Below are 19,701 nucleotides of genomic sequence, written 5' to 3'. Positions count from 1 at the left end.
TCGGTTGAGGACATTAGGGAACTGACCTGCGCAGAGTGCAAGCTGCACTTCTACTAGCCGGAGAAAGCTCACCTGATCAAGGCCACCCCCATTTTGAATGTCTAAGTATGGACTTCAAGGGCCCCCTTCCCTCCACGAACCAATGCTCTCTGTGTGGGATACCGAGACAGGAACTGTGCACGGTGTTCCCGGTGTGGGGTACGGAAAAGGTATCTGTGCGTAGTGCTCCTAGTGTGGGGTACGGGGACTGGGAACTTTACGAATACTCACGATTCTTGTTCACCATCCCCTGCCCAGATATGACTATGGTCACAGTTATTAAGTCACTGCGTAACCTCTTCACACTATCCAGCTACATCCACAGTGACAAGGGGCCCTCATTCATGAGCGAGAACTTGCACGAATACCTGGTCAAAGGCATAGCCACAGACAGGACCACCAGTTATAACCCTCAAGGGAATGGCCTGATCAAAAGGGAGAACAGCACCGTTTGGAGGGCAGTCCTTCTGGCCCTCAAATCAAAAGGGCTGCCTGTCTCCCAGTGACAAGAGGTCCTACCAGAGGCATTCCACGTTACCAGGTCCCTCCTCTGTACAACGACAAAATGCGACCCCGCATAAAAAATTATTCTGCTTCCCCAGGAGGTCGGCGTTGAAAACCACACTGCTGGTCTGGGTGATGACCCCAGGGCCAGTGCTACTCCGGAGTCACACCAGAACCCATAAAGCAGACCCCCTGATCGATAAGGTCCACCTTCTACACGCAAACCCCCAGTATGTCTACAGAAGAGACACTGTCTCTATCCAGGACCTGGCACATGCAGGAGCCCCTGCAACTGAGACACTTGCTGGACTGATCAGAGCCAACTGACAAGCCCCCCCTACCTCCCCCCACAACTACCAGGGACATGGTCGGATATCCGACCCCACCATCGCCACCAGTTGCCCGCCCCAACCCCGACCCCCTCAAATCCAGCCCCAACTGGTTCGTTTCAGCCATCCGAATCACAGCCCATCACACAGAGCAATGCCCAGGAGCCAACAGCTGCACCGCAGCCGGCACTGCTACGGTCAGTTCGACAGATGAAACCACCAGACAGGCTGAACCTATAAATAGACTCTGAATGGACTCCGACACTTCCCCCCGCTGGACTTTGTTTCAAAAGGGGTGAATGTGGTGGAACACTAGTTGTCCTGCCCCCGATACTGTAACTCCTCCCCCTCAGGATCCTTAATAAAGGCAGTACCGCCCAATCCCCTCTCTCACTACTGCCTTGGAATCAGGCCAACTGCATGTAAGATATGCCTGTGAGTTTATAGCGATTAAAGCCTGTTACTCTTGACTTCTGGTCTGTCAGATCTAATTAATAGCACTACAGGTACATTTACATCGCTCAGCACAACATTGAGGTCTGAAAGGCCTGTACTATGCTGTAATGTTCTATGTATACAAAATTATGAGGGGTATCAATAGAGTAAATGCAAGCCGGCTTTTTCCATTGAGGTTAGGTGAGACAAGAACCATAGGTCATGGGTGAAGGGGAAACTTCTTCATGCAGAGTGTGGTGAGAGTGAAGTGGTAACTGTGAGCTCAATTTTGACATTTCAGAAAAATTTGGATAGGTACAAGAATGGAAGGGGTATGGATGGATATGTTACAGGTGCAGATCAATGAGACAAGACAGTTATACATAGAAGGGTCTGTTTCTGTGCTTTAGTGTTATTTGTTGCCTGTTGTGGATCACACACCCAGCCCCATTAACTCCCATCGGTCACAGGATGAGACAAGTGGTACAATGGTTAACAGTTGACTGATGCAATCCACCAGCCCACCTGAATAGCCCAGTGGACTTCCCTCAAGGCTGCATGTTTACCTTGAGTCACTTTGCGGATGGCGGTAGCCTTTAGGCGCTCTCGAAAACTCTGCTCAGCTCTCAGGTTGTGTTGCCTGGCCAGGCGTAGGGCGATGAAGGCAGCAGGGTCAGAGTCCACAGAGTCATCCTCCACTCTCTGCAGCAACATCTGGACAAGGGTGTTGATCAGAGGCCGTTCAGACGAGGAAACAGCTGGCAAAACACAAAGGACAGCTTTAACAGCAACTTCTTCAGCAAGGACTGAAGGTAATTTGCTAAATGTTCCAGCAGTTTACATCTGCAACCCATTGCATGATGCCAATAGCTTTCTCCCCAGGATTGTGGAGGAAACTACAGGTATATCCCACACACACACAATTCCTCCCATAAGCAATGGAGAAACTATGAGGCCATTGAAGCCTCCCCTCACCAATCAGGACACATCCCCAATTACCCTCACTTAGCTCTATCCCTTCCAACTCTTATTCTCCGAGGATCTACCAGGCCCAGTGGTGATGACAGAGTTGTCACAGTGACACCATCCTACTTGGACCAAACATTTCAGAGCTGAGATCTATCGTCAACAAGGTAAAGTGGATTTCCCTGCTTCCTCTCACACCCCTGCTCATTAAACTTGAGATGAATTGTGAGCCATGCCTCTGCCCTCTTACCTCAGAATCCGAGATCTGTGTTGTTTTAAACTTGAACAATACAGCATAGTTGAAGGCCCTTCTGGCCCAAGAAATCCTTGCTTCACAATTACATCAAATTAACCTACCAAACCCTGTCGGTTTTTTTGGAGGGTGGGAGGAAACTGGAGCACCCGAAGAAAACCCATGCAGGTTATGGGGATAACTACAAACTTCTTACCAACAGCGGTGGATTAGAGCCAGTTCACTGGCACTGTAACAAGATCTTGCTAACTGGCTGTTCTCTCCAGTGACTGGAGTGCTCAGCCAATGCTCTAATGTGGGACTGAGGGTGAGAGGGTGAGAAGGTGCTGTCACTTGGATGAGATGTTAACTGGAAGTCCCATTGGTTAAAGGATTTAGCAGCATTTACTGTGGAAGAGCAGTTCTTGGCCCACTTTCCAGTCATTACACAAACATTGAGCTGGGATAACAGTGCTCATTGTTTGTGAGAGCTTTCTACTCTCAACTTTCCACGATTATGCTTCGCAAGTATTTGATCAGCCCTTAAGGCTCTGGTCATAAATTCATCTTAAATAGCTTTCTTATTCATCTTCCAAAAATAGGAATCACTTTTACCGGATCCTTTCATCAATACAAACATGTCATTTTGCTCACACCTTTCTCTGGAATGAAGGAAATATAAACCTGTCCAATTCCAGTCACTGAATAATTTAACTACCCCAGCATCACTTGGTGAACCCTCTCCACAGGACCAATGGAACAGACACGTTTCACCCATGTCACCAGGACTTTCATCTTACTTGGTTGAGGCAAGGCTTTGAACTTTGGTACAATTTCCAGTACAAGAGAGAATATGCCACAGATAAAATCTTAGACTTGGAGCATCGCCATTCAGAGCAAACAAAAAAGCATAGAAGTTTATTTATTTACCAGCCACTGTTCAGTTGTCACACGTGATGTGGGATAATTTATTAAGTTACCTGACAAATGGTGTCGGTTCTTACAGGGCTAATTTTAACCTACCTTACTGGGGCAAGATCCCAAAGCAAAGGGTGGATTTACATCCATCAATATTACACTGTATTAAAATCAACATCATTCCCAATCCTCCATTATGCAATTGAACAAGAACAGGGGATTGTTATGTTTAAAGGGAATATTAGGGGGAACTTCATGCAGAGTGTGTTGGGAGTGTGGTAGCTGAAGTGATAATTTGGCTCAATATCAATATTTAAGGAAAATATTGAATAGGTACATGGACGAGAGGGCTATGGTCTGGGTGCAGGCCGATGGAACTAGTTAGAATAATAGCTCAACACAGACTAGATGGGCTGAAGGGCCTGTTTCTATGCTGGATTGTTCCATGGCTCTCTGGGAGTAAAGAAGCAGGATTAAGATCAGAGACATTATTATAATCAGAGAGCATTACAGAAACAGGAATTGCTGTGCATAGATCTCTGGAAGATAGATTGATTGGTAAAGCAAGTAGGATTCAAAAAGGATACAGCACAAAAGCAGCAAGGAAGGGCTGATTCAACGCTGCTCACTGCACATTAGAATGTTGGTCAAGTCCTGGAGAGATTTACCTGACCAGTTACCGGGATGAGGAGCTTCAGCGCTAAAGGTGAACTGTGAAGAGAAGGTCACTTGGCTCAGACAAAGAAGGTTGTGAGGAGATGAGTCAGAGGAGGGCAAAGTCATCTTTCCCATCACTTGGAGCACAGAATATAGGGATGGGAGGGAAGCATTGGACCAGAAGCTGAAAAGATCACTGGGGTGTGCTTTTTTTTAACTGATGACATTCACCAGGAGCATTGCTAAAATCAGGCTCAAAGAATTATTGAGGACCCTTTTCATCAACCACACAGTATCTTTTACAGGAAGGAGATACAGAAGCATCAAAATCAGGACTCCCAGGCTGGGAACTAGCTTCTTCTGATATGCTGTGAAATTGAAAACTGTAACTGAGTAAATCATTCCAAAATATATATATTCATTTATTTATGTATATTTGTGATTATTATGTGCTCTGTATGTGTCTCCACCATGATCTGGAGAAATGCTCTTTTTTCTGATTGTATATGTGCAGTCAGATGATCATAAACTTGAATGTCTCCAAAGAATGGAATTCACTTTCTATAAGGACGACGCAGACTCAGACAAGGAAGGTGTCCAGGTTCTCCTGATCATCAGGGATAGAGAAGGCATAGTTCAGCAGGGAGCTGGGCCAGACTCGATCGGCTGAATATTCTTCTGTGATCACTGTGGTTCAAATTTATTCACTTGCTTCAGTGATTGATTTAACCAGAAGAGTTTGAATAATTTTTAGCAGTACACAAAACTGTTGGAGAAACTCAGCAGGTCACACAATGTCCATGTGAAGTAAAAAGGAACTTAAGAAGAGTTCAGGCCCAAAACGTTGACTGCCTTTTACTTCTTAAGGATGTTGCATGACCTGTTGGGTTTCTCCAGCAATTTCATGCACTAGTCTCTAGCATTTGTAAATTTTCTCATTTACCTGAGTTTTTAAAAAATTTTGCAAGCTTGTGAGTGAGTGGAAGAAGTTGCATAATTGCAAAAGAAAAGATAATCAGACCAAAAGGATTAAGGCAGGTGCTGATGGGCAATGTGACAGGTCTATAAAATCATGTGGTGGACAGGTAAGGTGAATACTCAGTCTTTATCTTGCAGTGGGGAAGTCTAGAACTAGGGGCATAGACTGAATATGAGAGGAGAAAGAGTGGTAACTTTGTCACACGGGGTTAAAAAGGACCCAAGTGCACCTGCTTCTCACAGAGGGAGGCAGGTATGTGGAACAAGCTGCCAGAGGAAGCAGTAGAGGTGAATCTAATTACAACATTAAAAGTAATTTAGAAGGGCAGATGGGTAGGAAAGGTTTCAAGAGATATGGAACAAATACAAGCAAATGGGACTAGAAAGACAACTTGGATGGCAAAGACTACATGTCCAGTTTCCTTGCTGTACAACTGTGTGACTCTGGACCCACAAGAATTCTCAACGCCTCTCATTGTACTTTCTGCCTCTCACCTGTATTTCTGTCCCTTCAACTGGGGAAGGGAGTGACGTGGGCCAGTTATGGTGGCGTGTAATGGAGCAAGGGTAACGATCATCAGTTAGGAGAGGTCCAATGACCTGGACGTGTTGAGAGTGAAAAGAAAGAAGAGTGTTGAAAAGTTAGCCTGAACTGCATCTGAAAACTCAGCAGCAACTAGGTCTCAGAGGGGAATAGGGGTAGGAAAATAAAGAGAAAAGTGTTGGGGAGGATGTTTGCCTGTGGCCAGACAGGTACTCGTGTTAGTAGTTAATGGACAGGGATACACAAACTATTCAGAGGAACAGATTCTGCCTCATTACAGTGGGAAAGAAGAGGAACAGGCTCAGAGCAGAGCAGCTACCACAACCTCAGCTTTCCCTGCTCATAGCTGATATCCTACATGAGGATGGGAGGCTCATTGATATTTTAACAGTCTTAATGATGCAGCGCGGTAGAAGGCCCTTCCAACCCATGAAACCCGTGCTGCCTTATTACATCCAATTAATCTACCAGCCCCATACGTTTAGGGAATGTGGGATGAAACCAGAGCACATGGAAAAAACCCACATTGGACATGAGGAGAATGTACAAACTCTTCATAGACAGCAGTGGATTCGAACCCGGGCTGCTGACGTGGTAATAGCGTTGCGCTAACAGCTGCACGAGGATAATATAAGTGAATAGTGGTTACTTACAACAGATCTGACTGGAATGTCCAAAGGCATTCAGAAGAAGGAAGATGATAACTTTGTATATGTACATTGCCAAACAGAAACTTCTTGTTTCAAACGCTAACTGTTGATGAACAGGAAGAAAATAGCAGAGTGAACTTTAACACATTCGGAAGTTGTCAGTCTGTCTGTGCACACGTAATCTGTGATGTGTGCCCGGGTTTACCATACTACCATGTCGAGCCCCAGCACTGAAGACTGGCCTGCAGCACAGTCTGGTCCAACTCTCTCCTTCCACACTGCCTTAACTCTCAGTAATTTTCCTGCCATTTGAACTCCAATCCTTGATGGCAAAGATGCCCTTTATCAACTATTCCCTTGTGTTATAGCTGTGATAGGACCAAATGGGGTGAATGAGGAGTGCATCCCATTGGTGTGGAATAGAGTCACAAACAGGCCAACCAGGTTCTCCGCAATGCACAAAAGTGGTGGAGAATGCAATCAGGTCACACAGCATCCATAGGAAGCGAAAGGCAATTTATGTTTTGGGCTTGAGCCCTTCACCAGGAACATTTAGCATCAAGCAGGTTCACTGCAGGAGGACATCAGTGAACCACTGGAGTCTCCAGGTCAGCCTGTCAGCCCCTGCTCACTTTCCCCCATACATCTGAATGTTAGAGTCGACCTGTTGGACCATTCGTGGAAGAACCTTTCTCACTGCACCAGGGATAAGGTGACAACTAAAATCAAACTGAGTTCTGTATTTTTGACCTACATTTAGATTCACAACTGGGCCTGGTTAGATTTGCACCTGTGAAAGAGGATGTGTGGAGAGAAGGTTCGAGCGTTGGCCATGGAGGATCACAAGAATTTAATGGCAGAGCCTTGAGGTGTATCTGCAGTGAAATGAAGGGATAGGAGGCCCTGGGTCAACAGTTTTCAGAGGTTGAGGTTCAAAGTCCAGGATAGCATGCAGAGGGGATTGTATGGGGATAGGCTCGAGGGGAAGGGAGGGCAAACAGATCAATTTGGAAAAGCTGCAATTTATCTTGGGGGGGACAGTGAGGATGTATTCTTGCTCCCCAGGTCGAAGGGCAGAGCTCAGTGGGCACCAAGGCAACAATGATCTCAGTTAAAGTGCCCTGTCCCTTATCCTGCTGCACCCACGTTCTCACATATGCAGCCAATCAGGTGCTGTATCAATGCAGCTTGTTGTTGTTTGATACAGATTAATGGTCAGGGCCCAGAACCTGGTTTGAGTATTGGATGTTGTAGTTGGAACACGATCCCTTCATTTAATGTGAGGACTGACAGCAAGTGCCACCTCACCCGTCACTGCCTCCAATCCTGGGGATTGCATTGCTCCACATGGGATCTGGATTGTTAGTCCAAACCTTTGAATAACTCACCTGGTTGTGTAACACCCAAAAGTGCCAGAGCAACTCATCAGGTCACGCAGCATCTATTCAAGGGGAAGTAAAAGGTAACCTTTATTTTCAGGCTCAGGCCTAAAATGTTGACTGCCTGAAGCTGTGTGATTTGCTGCACTTTTGTGTACTGCACTTGACTCCAGCATCTGCAGATTTTCTTGTTTAACTCTGGTTGTGTAACATCACCGCATCATACTTCACTGGATAGTAAACCAGTTGTACTGGTATAATTGAGAGCTAGTTCATTATTCCATAACCATTCAATGATAAAATCAGCCCAGGAATTTATCATGCGATGGTGATTTGAATATTTCCTTCAATAGAACTCACCCAATCTCCCCCTCCCAGCATCCTTTCACACTTCCACTGTACTGCATATTCAACACTTGAGTAGTTCAGGCCTGTTTAGTCTATTCTATTGTTTATGACCAAAAAAAAACTTAACATTTCAGATCGTAATGTCACACAGATCTGCTGAGAGTTTATATACTTCAGGCAACTCAATAAAATTACCATGTGGATCATTAAATAATATTGTGTACTGATGCTGACTGATTAAGGACAACATGTTTGTCCCACAAGTTATCTGTTCTGTTCTGTTCTAAGACAATATGTTAATATGGCAACAAGAAAACCGTGCTCGGCCAGTTTCTGATTAGCCACCCAAGATCTTTGATGGGGTTGACAAATAAAAAGTCAAGTTTATTCTCATCTAATTGTATAAGTACAACCCAACGAAACAGTGTTCTCTGGTCCTCTGTGCAAAACATGCAGACACACAACCAGACATAACACACATAGAGACAAACAATACACATGCAGGGAAAATATTCATATCTACAACTGAATAAATAAATATTGTTTCATGAATATGAGAGTCTCAGATGGTTAGTGTGAGCAATTCCTTTGGTCGTTCAGCATTCACACTGCACATGGGAAGAAGCTGTTTCTCAGCTTTCAGCTCAATCTTGAAATACAAAGGGACCCAACAACGTCATGCATCTGGCAAAACACTTCTAAGTTTGACTGTCCTTCGGGAAGGAAAAAGGCTTTTCCAGCTTCACAGTGAATGAATCAGATCGAGTTTTCAGAGGATACAGCGACTTGGACAACTGAGTCAGTTAGTTTGGCGCCTACTAGGGAAAAATGGGATCCATGTAGGACCACCTGGGCAACCTGAGAGTGGGGTCAGACATGGGTGAGGTCCTAAAGGATATATCTGCATTCACTGATGAGAAAGGCGCCAGAGTTGGAGAATGCAAGGAGGGGGCTGGTGAAACTGTAGATGGTTACTGTTAAAAAGGACAAGGCATTAGATGTCTTAAGGGACTTCAAGGATTAGTGGACTTGATAAGATGTATCCCAATGTGCGGACAGGCAAGGAATGAGATTCTATTGGGGCCCGACATAGATGTTCAAAACCTTCAAAAACAATGGTGAGATGCCGGATGACTGGAAGACAGTAAATGTGGTTCCTTTATCCTAGAAGAACAGCAAGGATAATCAGGGACAAGGCAGGCCCTAATCTCACCTGTGCAGAATGTATTGGAAGCACTCCAAAGGGTAGAATTAATCCACACTTGGAAAGGGAGGGGTTGATCATGATAGCCAAAGAGTCATAAAGTGTTGAAACAAGTCCTGCGGCCTTTGTTGACCAAAATAACCCACCTGCACTAGTCCTATCTACCTGCATTTGGCCTATATCCTACTAAACCCATCCTTTCTATGTTTTTTTCTGAACTTTGCAATCCGTGCCTGCCTCAATCACCTGGTCCAGCTGCCTGCTCCCTACACCCATCACTGTCTGTCTAAAACGATTGCCCCTCAGGTACCTGTTAAATCTCTCCCCCTTCATCTTAAACCCATGTCCTCTGGCTGGCTTTGTTGGGGAAAAATCAACGGTCTGGGTGTAAATGTTGGAGGTATGATTCATAAGAATGCAGAAGACATGAAACTAGAAGCTGTGGAAATGGAAGAGAATAGTCCTTGGTTGCAGCATGACATGGATCAGTAGGAAAGATGGACAGATCAATGACAGATGGAACTTAATCCTGATAAGTGTGAAGTGGTCTATAAACCATGAATGGATGAGTAATGGTGACTATTGAGGAATAATTGCAAAGATTCCAGAAGGTGGCAGAACAACAAGATGAGGTGGTCAAGAAAGTGTACTAGACAATAGGCTTCCTTAGTTGAGGCAGAGACTATAAGACCAGGGAGGTTGTGGTAGAACACGGCGTCACAGTTAGCATAGCGGTTAGCTCAATGTTGTTACAGTTCCAAAAATTGGGACTGGGATTCAAATCCTGTGCAGTCTGTAAGTAGTTTGTACGCTCTCCCGTGTCTGTGTGGAATTTCTCCGAGTGCTCCGGATTCTTCCCACTGTTCAAAATGTACCAGGAGTTGCAGGTAAATTGGGTGTAATTGCATGGCATGGACCCACGTTCATATTGTTTTAACTTTAAATTTAAAACAATATTAACCATGAGTTAGGCTTCAGGTGGAGTATTGTGTGCAGTTCTAGCTGTCAAATTGTGCGAAGGATGAGATTGCACAGGAGAGGGTGTGGACATTCTCCAGAATGTTGCCAGGGATGGAGTATCTCAGTTATGTGGAGAGACTGGTTGGGTTGGAGCAGAGGAGGCTGGAGGGGGACTTGTCAGAAGTATATAACATTACATATGTAGATAAGGTAAAAGGCAAGAAATATTTCTCCACATCTGAATCGAGAGGATGTTGATTCAGATGAAGGAGTAGGAGAAGAATTTATGGGATCTGAATGATTTTATTTTCACCCTGAGGATGGTGGGAGTGTGGAGAATGCACTGAGGGGTTCTGGAGAAAGGGCCTCTCAATGCATTTAAGAAATTTGTGGATGAGTACTTACATCACCAAGGCTTAGAAGGTGTGGGTCAAGTGCTGGTAAAGGGGATGAATGTGATGGGCTGAAGGGCCTTTGTCTAGGCTGAATCTCTCTGATTACCAATTTGCTTCCAATTTCATCCACTAATTGAAAGTGAGCTATTGGACTACAGGAGCAGCTGCATAGTTTGTATGGCTTGCAGGCGGGGTCCCAGTGCAACGCACAGGGTGATTCAATAGAACCAGAAAACACCACAGCACAGAAACAGGCCCTTTATCCTATCTAGTCCATGCCAAATGATTATTCTGACTAGACCCACTGATCTTATCCCTCCATACCCCTCCCACATATGTAGCTGTCCACATTTTTCTTAAATGTTCACTTCAGCTGGCAGCTTATTCCACACTCTCACCATTCTCTGTGTGAAAAAGTTCCCCCTCGCAGTCCTTTCAAACATTTCACTTTTCATCCTTAACCCATGTCATCCAATTCTTGTCTCACCTGTCCTCAGTGGAAAAGCCTATTTGCATTTATTCTACGGTATCTATACTCCTCATAATTTTGTATTCTTTTATTAAATCTCCCCCCATTCTCTCATGCATCATGGAATAAAGTCCTAACCTATTCAACCTTTCTCATAAGATCATTTCTTCAAATCCCACCAACATCCTTGTAAATTTTCTCAACAGTCTTTCAATCTTATTGATATCCCAATGCCTTTACTCAATACTTTGATTTATGAAGGCCTAGGTGCCAAAAGCTCTCTTTACTATCTACCTGTGATGCAGCTTTCGGAGAATTACTGTACATGTCTGTATTTCCAGATGCATCTGTTGTTCTGCACTCCTCAGTTCCCTACCGTTTACTGTGTATATCCTATATTGGATAGTCCTCCAAAAGTGCAACACCTTACACTTCTCACATTAAATACCATCTGCTATTTTCCCAGCTAGTCCAGGTCCCACTGGAAGCTTTGAATTCCTTCATTGCTGTCCACTACATCCCCAATATTTGTGTCATCTGTATGACACTCGCTGATCTAATTTACCACATTATCATCCAGATTGTTCTTGTTTCTATCAGTAAAACCTCGAGCCGACCTTCTCTGGGCAAATCCTCAAGCCCTACCTTCTGCATACTCTGGAGCCCGTCAGAGTCATGCTGTTGGAGGAGGGGAACCAGCTGGACTGACACCTTAAGAGGAGAACTGGGAAAGTGTCCCATGGGCCCATTCTCTCATCTTTGGGTGCTGGCTCACTCAGTTAGTCACTTACACTGTCCAGTGAGCACTTCTCAATTGGACTCTTGGCTGGGTTGCCAAATGTTGTTCTTGTTTCCGTCACTTCTCGATGCAAAAACGGCAAACCACACAGAACCCTGATCAATTAAGATGACTGAGACAGCCCTTCCTGCTTTCACAAACTTGAAAGCAGTCTCAGGGGATCTCTGCTGGACAAAGGGATGTCCAAAGATTTGATACATTTTAACAGGTAAGAAAAAAGATTGCATCAGTCACAAATGTACATGATCCTAAATAAAGCAGCAAGCAACCACCCTTTTTCCCCCCTCCCTATATCCCTGCATCAAGGTTGAATAACCTTTTCAGAACACAATTTGCTTTAGACTCAGCAAAAACACATCTCTTATCTTGGCTCCCTGCATTCCAAAGTCATCTGCTGATGCCCTCCAAAGGTCATACCAGACCGTAACCCATTCACTGCGCACCCTTAGTCTTTCAAGCATCAGGCTTCCATTTTGTGTTTTAATTCACTTTAATACTTTTAAATTATTTTAATATTCATCTTAATACCAAAGTATTACACTTGCTGATCTAAATTACCACATTATCATCCAGATTTTTGAGCAACAATGGACACTGCACCAATCCCTGAGGTACACCACTCGCCACAAGTCTCCCCATCCTGAATACCAAGAATGCATCTCAGCGTGGTATGGGGCACCAAAGCCTCTGAGCGGAAAGGCCTGGGTAGAGTCTGCGTCTGCTTCCTGAATTAATACAATGCAAAAATTGATTTGAGATCTTTCCCATCTGGCTCCATACATAGCTAACCACTCTAATCTTCAAGAGGACCAATCTTGCCTCTTGCTATTTTTTTTTGCTCTTAATATATCTGTAGAAGCCCTGAGGATTTTCCTTCATCTTGACTGCCAAAGCATGGTTGTGTCTTCTTTTCGCCCACTTGTAGTGTGGATTGTGGAGCATCATGTGGCCTCTTCACCTGGAACTTGGTGGGAATGTGGATTGAGGAGGTTCACGTGACATCTCAGCCTGGAACCAAGTCGGAAGTTGCATCACCTGCCAATCAAGGTTGGACTCTGCCCACCTATTAGTGAGCACCTGACCGTTGGCCCCTTTAAATCATTTACTGATTACCTGGGCCGGATTACCCAGCTTACTGCATTGTAAAACTGCAGTAGTTCATTCTCTTTGCTCATTGGTCCTGACTATGAACATTGCTCTACGCCAGGTTGTGAACTGTGCACATTGCTGGAGGAGTCATTGGTAAGATGTGCACTACACTTAGAGCAGGACTGTAGTATTGTGTGGGGATACTTTGCATTGAATTGTACCCCTTTGGTACAGGGTACCGAAAGTGTCTTGTAAGAGTGTGCTAGTTATCGAATATTACTCACGTGTGTAATAAAGTGAGAGAGAGTTGGCGGCCACTGGTATTAGACATCACTGTATCAGATGTGAATACCTACATTGTTTTAGTATCAAGTGCTGTTTTATGTACTCCCCATTCTGATTTCCCTGTGTGATCAATAAAAATCATCCTTTGCTTGTTAGCCTGTGTCTGGACTTGCTTCTTTGTGAACCCACTGAACCAGATTTCTTTTAAAAATTTTTTCTTCCTTTTTTTTATACTCCTCGAGTACCTCATTTGCTCATTGTTTCCTTTACCCACTGCACACCTTAAATGTTTACATTTAGACATACAGCATGGTAACAGGCCCTTCTGCCCATGAACCCGTGCTGCCCAATTACACCCAATTAACCTACAAACACCACATGTTTTGAAAGGTGGGAGGAAACCAAACCATACAGAGAAACCCCTCGGAGACAGAGAATGTATAAACCCCTTACAGAGAGTGCCAGATTCAAACTCAGGTGGTTGGCACTGTAATAGCGTCGCACTAACCGCTATGCTAGCTGTGACGCCCTCTTAATCAGATCCTCTCTATCCCTCAAAAACCAAGGTTCCCTGTGCCAATTAACTTTGCCTCAATGCTGACAGGAATGTACAAATTCTGTACTCTCAAGATTTAAGGCCTCCCTCTTACTAAGCACACCCTTCCTATAACACAATCTGTCCCAATACACATTTACTAGATCCTTTCTCATTCCTTCAAATTAGGCCTTTGTCCAATTTAGAATCTCAATCCGAGGACCAGACCATCCTTCTCCATAATTAACTTGAAAAAAAAAACATGATGATCATTGGACCCAAATGGTTCCCCTTACACATGCTTGTCATCTGTCCTGCTCGTTCCCTGATAAGAGATCCAGTATTGCACTCTCTCGATTTGGGATCCTTATACAATGATTTAGAAAACTTTTCTGAACACATTTGACAAACACACACTCATCCAGCCCTTTTACAGTATGGAAGTCCCAGTCAATATGTGTAAAGTTAAAATCACCTACTATCACAACCTTATGTTTCCTGCAGCTGTCTGCTATCTCTCTGCAGATTTGGTCCTCCAATTCCTGCTGACTATTGGGTGGTCTATAACACAATCCCATTAATGTGGTCAACCCTTTCCCATGCCTTAGTTCTATCCATATATCCTCAGTAGACAAGCCCTCTGAACTGTCCTGCCTTAGCACAGCTATGATATTTTCCCTGGTGAGCAATGCCACTCTTCCCCCTTTCATCCCACCCCCTCTATTACATTTGAAACAATGGAACTTCAGAACATTGAGCTGCCAGTCCTTCCCTTCCTACAGCCAAGTCTCACTAATGGCCTTAATCTCATAATTCCATGTGCCAATCCATGCTCTAAGCTCATCTGCCTTTCCTACAATACTCCTTGTATTGAAATAGAATCAAATCAGAACATTATCCTCACCACTCACGACCTTTTGATTCTGTCTGTATGCAGGCCTAACAACATCTTTTTCCTTAACCACTTTACTCTCTGCTCTTGCACTCTGGTTCCTGATCCCCCACCACTCACAAATGTAGTTTAAATTCCTTGGAGCGGCACTAGCAAACCTTCCCGGATACGAGACCCCTCCACTTCAGATGCAAACTCTCCCATCGGTGCAGGTCCCACCTTCCTTGGAAGAGATCCCAATGATCCAGAAATATGAAGCCCACTCTCTTGTACCATCTTTTCAATCATACATTAAGCTGCATTATCCTCCTATTACTAACCTCACTAGAACATGGCACAAGTAGCAAACCTGAGATCCTTACACATGATATAGGCTTGGTCTGCGCACAACACACAGGTTGGGTCCATGCACATCACACAGGCAGATTGCAAGGACAACAGCCTTGCATTCCTGGAGGACTGATAGGAATGTTCTTTCAATCCCGGAGTCAGATGAAAACATTTAAGTTCCCCATCTGCTGCAGGAATTGAATTCACCCCTCTATATCAATGGTCCGGAACCGTGCCTGCCCCCAGTAAAGTTCTGCCCCCAGTAAAGTCCTATCACCCTGTGCTCTCCAGGCAGGACCTCGAAGACCTACAGTGTGAAAGGTGTGGAGTCACAGGGCCAAGGAGTCAGCATAGCACAGAGAAGTCCAATTGGCCCATTCTGGCTCTCTCAGGATTCCTCCTGTTAGACCCATTCCCTACTCTACCCATCTCAATGAAGGGTTCCAACCTGAAATGTGGACTCCCCATTTCTCTCCATAGATGCTGCCTGACCCATAATGTCCCTCCAGCTTCTCCCTGCTGGCTGGAGAGTCCAGGATCCACAGTTCTGGTGCTTTTCTAGTGACAGTATATTTCCTAGGTGGGGGGGGGGGGGTGAAGGGAGTCTAAAATTAGAGAGCACAGATTGAAGGTAAGTGGAGAAAGGTTCAAAAAGGATCTGAGAGGCAACTTTTTACACAGATCATATTGCAAATATGGAACAAGCTGACAAGTTAAGGTGAGAATAATTGCAATATTTGGACAGATACCTGAGAGAGAGGATTAAGGGGAAACCGGCAAATGTGGCAGCAGGGAGCAATTTAGTCAACATGGATGAGTTGGGCTGAAACTCCAAGGATCAAGTCTCTCTGATCCTATACATTTAACCGCACATCCCTTCTGCCATCCCTTCTGCCACCTGTCTTCCCACTTTACATGCTTTCCCACGTCCAGTTATTGTCAATGGATAACATCCTCATCGCTAATACCTCATCACTAAGCTGCCCCGGTTCTGCAAAGGCAAAGCCAACCTGTGCCATATGAAGAAAGTCCAGCTTTGTGTGACTCCAGCAGATTTAACCACATCCTCACCATGCAAACCCACCCAATGTTAACATCCTACCCTTCCTCCTCCCCACTCTCCACTGTCCTCTCCTTCTCCATCCAACCCTCTTTTCCCTCCCTTTCTCTCTCCCTTTCCTTCTTTCTCATTCTGTTTCCTCCTATTGCTTTCTTGTTTACCTTCTCTCTTATTCTCACTCCCTCAAGCTTTCTTGCTCCTCTCCTTTTCTTATCCCCCTTTCCTGACTCCTCTCCCTCCTTCCCTCCATTCTTTCTCATCTTTTCCTCTCCCTCTCTTTCATTCCACCCTCTTTCTCTACTGCTGTAAGAGTTCTCTCTCCCTATGCCCTGGAACACAACAAATCTCTGACCTGTGTGAGGCAAAGTGGTTTTCTCTCCTGTCACCCAGAGTTCGTTTTCTCTCCTGTCACCCAGCGTTCATCCACCACTCTGTGACAACAAGAGGCCAGTTTCTGTGAAGTGATTTTTCTCAGTTTCCTTATTCACCAGTTGCTGTGAAATTTTCTGTTGTGGTGGTCAGTACACCAAGACTTTGTTGTCTCAGGGAACTCTCTCTCTGGCAAGTGGCAGGTTGTGGGTGGAGGATGCGGCAACGACACCTCTCGGGAAACTTGTCCCAGCCAAGGACAGACCTGTGGTGATTCACACAAATACCAGCAACGCAAAGATTCGTCAACACCAAGTATGGTGATTCACCACTGTACAGTTGGTTACTGGCACTGTGTATATATTTCGTTCATATGTATGGCTGGCCCACCTTCCCTAAGTGACTCCACCCCCTGGAATCTTCTAATAAAGGCAGGAAGCCAAGTCCCTCCCTCAGTACATGTCCTGGGATTGGGCCAGAACAGGATCAAAGTCCAAGTCTTAAGGTATTAAAAGCCTGTTGTCCTGCAACTCCAGTCTTTTGGTATTATTGAACATGTATCACCAAGACCCTGACTTCCGATGTTCCCACCAGGACCTTGGTATTGCTATCTGTCATGGAGACATTCTTGCTTTCTTCCTGCTTCCACATTGTCTCACAACTGGTTTCACCTGTTCCTGCACCTGGAGGTTTTGACAAAAAAAACTATTTGGAGGTGAGTTAACTCTTTCAACACTGCATTAAGCCACTGGAGAGTGAAGAAAGGATAAACTCGCAGTACTTCTATGGGAACTGTGGCTAACCAGGTGGGTTCAAATTTAAATTAATTACCTGCAACTCTTACATTTTAAATTGAGACATACAGCATGCTAACAGGCTCTTCTGGCCCACACACCTCAAATACACCAATTAAACTACAACCCCCCCCCCCCCCCCGTTTGTTTTTGAAGAGTGGAAAGAAACCAGAGCACCTGGAGGAAACTCACACAACACTGGGAGAATATACAAACTCCTTACAGACAGTGCCGGATTCGAACACTGCTTGCTTGTTAACTGTGCCACCCTGAAGCTTCATCATTAAAAGGTTAAACTTTCTCATGTACCTATTATGAACCAGCTCTTTTGAAAGTTAACATAGAACATTACAGCACAGTACAGGCCCTTTACCCCACAATGTTATGTTGACTTATGTTCTATATACCACCTCCACAACAATCTAATTTTTCCCTAACTCACATCCATAACCCTTTACTTTTCTTACATGAATGTACCTATCTCAGAGTTTGTTTTTAATGTCCCATTATATTTTCCACCACCACCCTCAGCAATTCATTCCAGGTACCTACCCTTCTCTGAGTAAAAAACTTAGAGATGATTAAAGATGACGAAATTCCTGGCATTGGAATCTTATTGAAAAGAAAATTTGAACACTTTGTCTATAATTTTAGCTGTTACCAGTTATGGCTTTTCTTTAGAGATGGAAGGTAGACATCTGTCGTCATCTGATTGCCATGTTATTACATTCATGACACTCGTGGCTGGAAGATTTATTTTGCTTAGGTGGAAAGATTCAACTCCAACTACCGATTTCCAGTGGATGTGCCAAACTTTAACTTGTTTAAACTTAGAAGATGAAGATGTGCTCTAACTGATACCGATAATAAATTTGATAGAATGTGGCACCTGTTTTTATGAATTTTTTTCATGTTTTTAAACCCATTTTAATATGATATGTTTTATTATTTTTTTCCCTTAATGTCAACTATTTTTATTGATGCTACAGAACATTTTCTTGTTTATTATTGTATCTTATTGCTTTAAGGCATCCTAACTTCTAATTTTTACTATTAGGTTCGGGTGTCAGGCTACTTTATTTAGTTTTACCAACATGGTACCAGGTGCATCGAAGATTGTTATAATCATCAGAGGTCAATTTATGTCCAAAGATCTTTCTTCTAAGTAATATAAGAAGTAAAGAACTTGGAGTCGATTTGGATGGAGCACAAAAAAGATTTATTATGATAGCCTTAGCTGTAGCAAAAAAATGTATTACGTCAACCTGGAAATCAGAAGATAGCCTGAGAATACAGCAATGGTACATAGAAATGAATAAATGTATTCCATTGGAAAAAAACCTTATAAGTTTAATTTACCTAACAACACATTCTTCTGCTATCTCCGATTGCAATCCTTTTTGAGGGAAAAGTGGAGACCATTAATGATCCTGCCAATGTGCTCGACATGGAAATTCTAATTCAAAAGGGGAAGGCAACCAAATTTATCTCTAATATATATGCTCTGATCCAAGATCAAAGCCCAAAACCTGGACTACATAGACCTAGAGAGAGATGGGAATCGGATTTTAGACATTGTAATCGATCCACAATGCTGGTCAAATCTGTGTGTAGATAATATGACAACCTTAATTAATTCTAGATATAGACTGATGCATTATAATTTTCTGCACCAATTATATCTCACACCTCAAAAGATCCATAAAAATAAACCAGAATTTTCTGATAGGTGTTTTGGGTGTGGTATAGATGTGGATACCTTTTTACATTCCACCTGGTTATCCACGAAATTAAGACTCTTTTGGATAGAATTGGGGGAGGTTTTGACAAAAATTGTGGGGGTGAACTTCCCTCTCGACCCAGAGTTGTTTCCTCTGGGGAATTTGGCAGTTATAAAAGTTAACTTCTCCAGAAGTAAATCTAAATTTATTAAAATTGCATTCTCAATAGCCAGGAAATGTATAGCAGTAACATGGAAATCTGATTCCCTACTTCACATTGATAATTGGAACATGGAAATGCAAAGTTGTATACCCTTGAGAAAATTACTTATAGTCTTAGGAATAGATATAGTATGTTTGTTAAAATTTGGCAACCTTATTTAGATGACTTAAATTCCTAGATTGTATATTTTGATATATTCCTTTTTAGAAATGTAAAACTTGTAAAAATGATGTGACTCTGAGATGTTGAACCTTGCTCCTGTTGCTTTTTCTTTTCTATTTTCTTTCTTTTTATCTCCCTCTATTCCCTGTCACCTGTCCCCTTTCCTTTTGAATCTTGGGAGGGGATGCAGGGAGAAGAGGGACTCTCCTCTTTATTTTTTTTGGACCTTATGTATGTTTTTCTTTGATTTTATATTGTATTATTGTATATTGTATTGTCATTATATTGAATCCTATATTCTGCATTTTCTTAAAACTTAAAATATTAAAATGTTTGTTAGTTTAGATCATATATTTTTTCTATCATTTTTATTAATTGAACATCAGAGCTTTGAGGGGTCAATTACCATTTGTTTTTTTTTAAATTTTTTATTTT

General features: G+C 43.4%; 1 protein-coding gene and 1 long non-coding RNA gene across 8 annotated transcripts in view; one reads left to right on the top strand and one right to left on the bottom strand.

The window, feature by feature from the left end:
* Nucleotides 1-16,716, bottom strand: part of LOC138760909 (cobalamin binding intrinsic factor-like) — a 33,832-nt gene extending 17,116 nt beyond the window's left edge. For 2 of the 6 annotated variants that reach the window (XM_069932212.1, XM_069932218.1), the window contains exons 1-3: nucleotides 16,350-16,715; nucleotides 6,256-6,355; nucleotides 1,874-2,065 (exon numbers count right to left, since the gene is read on the bottom strand). In XM_069932212.1, the coding sequence (XP_069788313.1) occupies nucleotides 1,874-2,065; nucleotides 6,256-6,322 (259 nt within the window). In that variant the 5' untranslated portion in view covers nucleotides 6,323-6,355; nucleotides 16,350-16,715. Of the gene's footprint in view, nucleotides 1-1,873; nucleotides 2,066-6,255; nucleotides 6,356-7,640; nucleotides 7,694-16,349 lie in introns of all 6 variants that reach the window. The other 4 variants (XM_069932213.1, XM_069932214.1, XM_069932216.1 and 1 more) reach the window with 4 other exon arrangements.
* A 116-nt stretch (nucleotides 16,717-16,832) lies between these two features.
* On the top strand, nucleotides 16,833-18,077 carry LOC138760910 (uncharacterized). 2 transcript variants are annotated; one of them, XR_011355965.1, is made up of 3 exons: nucleotides 16,833-16,871; nucleotides 16,961-17,172; nucleotides 17,842-18,077. It is a non-coding gene; the product is annotated as an uncharacterized lncRNA (long non-coding RNA). The 2 variants fall into 2 exon arrangements; XR_011355964.1 differs by lacking the exon at nucleotides 17,842-18,077 and adding an exon at nucleotides 17,317-17,824.
* The last annotated feature ends 1,624 nt before the right edge of the window (nucleotides 18,078-19,701 follow it).

The sequence above is a fragment of the Narcine bancroftii genome, chromosome 4 (genome assembly GCF_036971445.1).
Source record: "Narcine bancroftii isolate sNarBan1 chromosome 4, sNarBan1.hap1, whole genome shotgun sequence".
Taxonomy (NCBI): Eukaryota; Metazoa; Chordata; class Chondrichthyes; order Torpediniformes; family Narcinidae; genus Narcine; species Narcine bancroftii.
Note: the sequence above shows the minus strand (reverse complement) of the source record. Positions and strands in the feature narration are given on the sequence as shown.